Source organism: Ambystoma mexicanum, chromosome 6p (assembly GCF_040938575.1).
Source record: "Ambystoma mexicanum isolate Mex_15411 chromosome 6p, UKY_AmexF1_1, whole genome shotgun sequence".
Lineage (NCBI taxonomy): Eukaryota > Metazoa > Chordata > Amphibia > Caudata > Ambystomatidae > Ambystoma > Ambystoma mexicanum.
In genome coordinates this window covers 1,450,653,188-1,450,660,142 of record NC_090935.1, presented here as the reverse complement: position 1 = coordinate 1,450,660,142, position 6,955 = coordinate 1,450,653,188, and the positions used below count along the sequence as shown (strand labels likewise).

Here is a 6,955-nt window from a genome sequence, read left to right as displayed (position 1 = left end):
TAACACATTTTGCCCTGTATGGTGTCAGATGTAAACAGCATTGCTTATGGCTAGTCTTAAGCACCTCAAAGGCTACAGCGGTCCCTCGCCCATTGGCATCCTGGTAGGCTTGAACTTCCCTGGTGCCCACTGATTATTAGAGACAGACTGCAGAAAAAGCACCCCCTCTCAAGCTATTCCAACTCCACAGCATGCACCCCAATAAGGTGACTCAAGCTAGAATCCATGGGGCATTTATTTATGAACCTGGGCTGCTTTATTTTTTTCAACCCTGATTTGCATCGCTGTGTGCCTTAAATAAAGATTTATTTTGTAGATGCATTATCTCTGTTTTGTCCTCAGTCTTGCAGGTGCTTTCCTCTTTCCATCGGTGCATGCTTCTGTGCCCATTCGTGGGTGTTCACATCTTCTGCTTCTCTGTGGGCACAAGAAGGGACTACATCAGAACAGAAACAGCGAGAAAAGCATTGACCACCATAAAAGAAATTGGTTCCCTGGCTATGCACACAAGCAATGGCCCAACCAGGGGTCTCTAGTCTTGTCTTGTGGGCCACAACCACATTAGGGATTCAGGATAACCAGTGACTATGTCAATACCTTACGTATAAATTCATTGCTTTCACAAGTATTGTATGTGAATAGTCTGAAAATATGGAGTGGATTTGGCTCTAGAGGACAGGACTTGAAGACTACTGTCCCAGATGTTCACCTATCAGAGACAGACACCGGCACTAAAGGGGGCGGGGGTCACCAGAAATAACCTTCACACACAGACGTGAGGTTTTTCAACTTTGAGGTTTTGAGCACTAGCTGGCAAAGTAAAGTAAACTGATTTACCAGACAATGCATTGGACACACTCATGGCTTTTAATTGTGAATGAATTGCCACAGGACGCCATTCGGAGAGGCAGACTCCTGCAGATCATTTGAGGGTGTGCGGCGGAGCAGGGGGGCTGTGCATTTACAAAGCTGTGTCTGGGGTTTTCGTGCTGCAGCAGGGCAGTACTTTGCAGATAATGCTGCCCTGATTATGTGTTGGGTGGCATGGTTTGCACTGGCAATGCTATGTATGTGTCAGAATTGATTTCCATGTGTTGACGGCAGCAAACTGAGGTGCACTGGCAGAATTAGTTGAGCTATTTGTATACTATACATGTAAACCAGGTGATACCTGCCTTGAGATGAGGATCAGATTCACATGTACCAGAATTAAGAACAAACTGTTTGTTGGAGAATTGTCTTGTTCCTTACCTTTATTACAGGGGGTGCTGTATTCTACAGTTGCAAACTCATCTGAAACAAAAGTAACAGTAACCTATGTTACAGTGAGTACATTCCCAGTATGTGCTGGACAGAATAAACCCTGAACAGATTGTAATGATGCGCATGGCCTCTAAATCTGTGGCCAGTTTTATTTATTATTTTTTTGTTTTTTTGTTGTACAAAAATTGTATACGGTTCAACAAAGAACCTTTACAAAACAAAAACATACCATGTATACATACAAAGGAATCATAAAACCTTAATCCAATTGACAAAAGCCAACTTAAAAACATGTACTCTGAGTCGTTAAACCAAAGATAAAAACATTATACATGGAAATCTTCGCTCTAACGTGTCTTCCTTAAATTAATAATGGAACAACATTAAATCTCCACCTGATACAATTGAAAAAATAGAAGTGCACAGGCTTTTATTTAGCCTTAATAACTCTAAGACAAATTCAATTTTTAAGCGCTTCTTCGAGTTTAAATAAGTATCTAGCCAGTGCCAGAATAAGTCGCATAATATCCCCTCGCATAGCTCTTTCCCAAAACGGTTGGCGTGCAATTTGTGAGAGTTCAGGGCAACTTTCACCCAGTAGCTGTACTCTAAGGTGTTCAAAGTGAGAACAATACACAACCAAATGTTTAAGTGTTTCTTCTTGGGCATGTATCAGACAAAACCGACAGTAATGACATATGCGCTCAGTATTTCGGAATTCGTAGTGCACACGTTCCAAAGTCGGTAACTGATTTAGTTTGAATCTCATGTAAATATAGAAAAACTTGGGACAGGGACATTTCAAAATGTAGCATGGTCGGAATTTTCTTTTTGTATCAAAGGATGCGTGCTCTCTATAAGACATATAGGTCATATCAATTGTCCGAATACAATCCATTTCATAGAGGTTTTGCTTTATATTTGGAAACCCTAACATTAGGGAATCGGTACCTACGTTAATCCCAACAAGACAATGCTGCATTTGATTAGCAAAAACAGTAAGTATTGAAACACCATGCTTGGTTAGAAGAAGGTTAAGATCTTGATATGAGTTCTTTACTGGGGCTAGCATTTTGGCATATATGGATAGTTTGCGCCAGGTAGATCTAGCCGATAAAGAAACTAATCTGAGTTCATGACGGACTATCGAGTTCGGGACGGCTAGCGCAAGACCCAAGGTCTTTTTACACATCTGCCCTTGCAGCCTATCCAAGACATCGTCCATATTGAATAGACATAATTCCAAACCGTACAGTAAGATGGGCTCCACTTTGAGTATGTAGAAGTCTAAGATCGGAATGAATGAAAATGTACAATACTTCTGATGGATAATTCTCATCTGTGAGAGTAGTGGACGGATCTTTTCATTCAAACCTTCTATCCAAGTTTTTGCTGAGTTGGATTCCGCAAGCTGATAACCCAAATAACGTAAGGACGTCGCGCTTGTGATGTTTAAGTTATCCAAGGTCCATTGATAGAATTTGGTGCGTTTGTTATTAGCAAAAATAATAGTGTTCGATTTTGTAGGATTGGCTTGGAGATTATGCGCAGTTGCCAAATTCTGTCAAATAAAATAATGTCTTCGGCGAAGCAGAGCCAATGTAGATGTAAAGAACCTAACCTTGCGGGATACATTACTAGATTTGCCCATAGTTAGTCAATGTCACAGATGTATAGATAAAAAAGGGTTGCCGCAAGGTTACAACCCTGCTTGACAGCTGTCATCGTTGGAATCAGCCCCGTGACATCACCCTCCCGATTCACCCAAACCTGAAAGGAAGTATGTGTATGAAGTCGAGCAATCAGTTGAACTAAACGTCTTGGAAAACCCATTTTTTACATTTTGGCCCACAATATGTCCCTAACGACAGCATCAAAGGCCGAAGAAAGATCTAAAGCTGCTGCAAATGGGACTGTAGCAGTGATCTGAGTAGGTGCCAAGAGGTGAGCAAGTACCACCGCCTTTAGGGAGGTATTCGTATTCCTCCTAAACCCCACTTGTGATTTCGAGTAGATGTTGTTGGCATCAATGTGGCTTTCCAGATGTTTTAATAACACAATAGCAAATCTTCTTGCTGCTGAATCCATTAGGGCAATCGGGCGAAAATGTTTTGGGTCGTGAGGATCACCTTTTTTGTGGATTGGAATAATTAAAGCATTGCACCTTGAGTGCAGTATTTTTGTTGTATATAGAATATATCGAATTTTGTGTGAAGCACCACCACCCAAAATTTAGGATCAGATTTAAAAACACACAGCGGCAGACCATCCGGGCCAGCCGCCTTAGAGTTTTTAGAACGTCCGATTGCCCATTTCGATTTCTTCAATTGAAAATGTCAGATCATTACTTTGCACCATATTTAAGAACACATGATGCCTAGAAATGACAGATACTGGAAGGCTGAATTTAGATGAAATGTAGGTTTGCCATACCTCCGCAGAGATTGCAGTAAACAAGTTCTTGCTAGTGGATTTAGAAGTGCCTCTTATCATTGCCCAAACATTACGAACATCCCGTTTACAAATCAAAGTAAGATTTTTGGTTGTCTGCGCAATTAATTTGTTGTTTGATCACTTTCAAGTTGCACTTATATGTTTGTAAGATCCGCTGGTTACTAGAATTGTATTGATCAGGTGATAAGAAGTCCTTTTGTAGCGCTCTTAGCATCTTATTTTTGACAGATTTATATTTCCCAATTTCAACACTAAAAGGTTTCTGGTGTGTGAAAACCTTATTGCGAGCTGCAAGGGCTAAGTCGTGGACATGTACTCTGATTAGGTTTGCATTCCATTCCTCCATCTCATGAGCAGAGTTCACACAATTTTTGTGATCAGCTCGCCTTAGGTCTCTATTTACTAAATAAGTCAACTTTCGACATAGTTTTGGTGACCAATGAATGGAAAGAGGTGATCTGTGCAACTGAGTTAGGTTAGAGCAGTTGAAGATTTAATGTCGAGAGAAGAATTGTGAACTTTAATTGGAAGGTTAATAGGAAATGGTCACCATATAGAGTATGACCTATCAGCACAGGTGACACAGTAGTCAATAAGTTTGATGAAACAAAAAAAAAATCAATACTAGAAGAAGCAGATCCCCTTGACAAAGTAATTGACAAGATACTCGGGACGAAAATATCCAAATAGCAATTCCAGTTCTCAAGGTAGTTCGTCCATGTTTCCCCTCTATAAATAGATGTGGAATGTTTAGCCTGTGAGCTGAAAATGTCATTAAATGGTTGATTTTCATTGCATAATGCATTAAAATTCCCACCAAGAATAATATAGTAGTCTGGATTGGAGAGAGCTGTCGCTCCAAGTACCAGATCAAGGGAATCAAAAAAATCTTCAAGGGATTTCTTTCATGGATTAAAGTAAATACATATAACTAAAAAAACAATCAAAGATTTGGTCAAAGGTTGGTATTCCATAGCCAGAATATCGTTGTGTCCAAACAACCTCGAATTAACATGATTTGATATCTTAGTCAAAATAGCAAGCCCTCCTGAAGGTCGTCCAAACTCACCTGCAGTAGCATTGTACAAGTATGTTACGAATCCATCTATATGTAACGGTAATTTAGACATTGTTTCCTGAATAAGCAGCAGTTCTGGCAGTTTGTCAATTGTGCACGCGTCTAACCAGGACTTTAAATTTACACATCCACAACAGTTCCAGGAAATAATTTTGATTGAATCTTGCTACGTGTGATTAGTGGATTTGGCAATTTAAGAGATGGTTGTCGACAGTGGTGCTTGCCAACCAATGCTGATAATTGCGGAATAATAATATTAGTTGAATGAGAAATGGCTGGTGTTGCATTGGTCATCAATACAGTATGTGCAATTGGAGACAAAGGAGTGTCCAAGAACTTATCAGCTTGTAACATCGACTCAAACAGTCGGATTGTGAGACCATACTCCTTGAACACCATCCTTTGGGACCATATTAGATGCAAGATGTTCAAAGAGTATGTGCAACAAATCATACGGTCATTATTATGATTTGAGAGCCGTATCCACTTGATATCGTCATAAATTAAGGTCCTCAATTGAGGGCTGTGTTTGAACGAGTGGAACAAAAAATAACGGTTAATTCTTTTCTGCACATTTATTACCGGATCGCTCGTCCAGCCCAATATGTTAGGTGTTTCGCCGGACAATTCGTTGGTAACTCTACCATCCTCAGTAATCGCATTTAAATGCAGAGGCACGTCAACAGCCAAGTCCCTCCCCGGTAACAAATTAGGTAAAGCAGGAGAAGGAGCCTTTGGAGATGGAGTCATATCTAGCATAGGCTTAATAGGAATCGTAAGGTCTCTAGAAGGTTGCGGTAATTCAAGAAAAGGACCCTTATCCACCCATGGTAACCCTGTGGGAGTTCATAAGTTCATTGTCCTGGGCTTTGAAAATAGCTCACCAGTATACTTTGGTTTGCTACACAGACCAGTTTTTTGTCTTAGGGTGACTGGGTAGTACTGCATGAGTTGACTTTGAGTATGCTTTTCTGGGAAAGGTTGAATATCCAGAGCAGATGAGACCGACTTAAGATTTGGGACAATGTTTGGGGAGACACTAATGGTCTCGACATCCACCGCAGTTGGAATTGGTGGCACTAAATCTCTCTCTGCAGTTATAGGGTTAATTTTTTGTGTGTTTTTTTTTGTTCTGACATTTCTTTACTTTCCATGATACATCCTGATTTGCCAGATTTAGAACCGGTTTGGATTCCTCATTTAGTTGATCCAAGTCTATGTGTGGATCTGCATTCAGTGCAGGCTCCACTGAATTGGAATCACATACAGGGTTCAGAATGTGTTTGGTAGTATATTTTTTGATTTTTTTGATTGAGCTTTTAAGTCAATATTTAGTTTTTTTTTATTGTACCATGTTAGTGCGTTTTAGTGCTCTAGCATGTTGACGTTTCAGTTTTTGTGAGTACAGCCTTGTATCGGGCTCTGGTGGGTTGGTGGCAGAAACAGTAACCTTCATGAGTACGGGGCACGCCTCAGCTTTGTTGAGCACTTCCATGGCTTCAAGGAGCCGCTAAGGACTGTTCGGATTTTCTATTGAGTGTGATGTTAGATTTGGCGAGGAGTCAAGCTTTAGATCAACGGTATCAGTAGATTTCTGTATTCGTTTCAAATCGGTTATGAGAAATGTAAATATGTCATCTAACTTTAGTGAGTTACTTTTAACCACTTCCAAGAGAGAAAGAGCATCCGTTGTTTCCTTAGAGCCTTCATCTAAGGGGCCATTGGTAACTGCTTGAGCATACATTCCCAAAGCAGTATTCAAAGTGACCCCGGTCCCAAGTGTTTGAGTTGATGTACTGATGGCATTTGAATTTACGGGTGCTTGAGCTTTTGAAATTAGGGAATTATAATTTTTCCGTCTTGGAAGTTGGCATGTGCAAGCATGTAACCCTCCACTTTTTACATTTAAGTCACCAATAAGGTGTTTAATGTAGTCCATCTCCCCATGAGTCCTCTCGTGTCCTTTGTCTAAAAGATTGAGCACGCGTGACATCACCGGAAAATCGGTTAGGTCACCAGTGCTGATTTGGGGTGGAGTATGTTTATTTGCAACATCATCAGAGCTAGTGTGATCATTGTTAAATAATGGGGAGACAGATTGGGGAAGCTCCTTGTTAATGCTGTGCAAGTTCACTGTGAACATATACTGAGAGTGAGTAG

General features: G+C 40.4%; 1 protein-coding gene across 1 annotated transcript in view; it reads right to left on the bottom strand.

Annotated features, from left to right (window-relative positions):
• Positions 1–217: 217 nt before the first annotated feature.
• Positions 218–6,955, bottom strand: part of LOC138510506 (alpha-2-macroglobulin-like) — a 1,041,624-nt gene continuing 1,034,886 nt past the window's right edge. Inside the window, exons 35-36 of the mRNA XM_069626208.1 lie at positions 1,252–1,293; positions 218–417 (exon numbers count right to left, since the gene is read on the bottom strand). Coding sequence (XP_069482309.1) covers positions 401–417; positions 1,252–1,293 — 59 coding nt within the window. The 3' untranslated portion in view covers positions 218–400. The remainder of the gene's footprint in view (positions 418–1,251; positions 1,294–6,955) is intronic.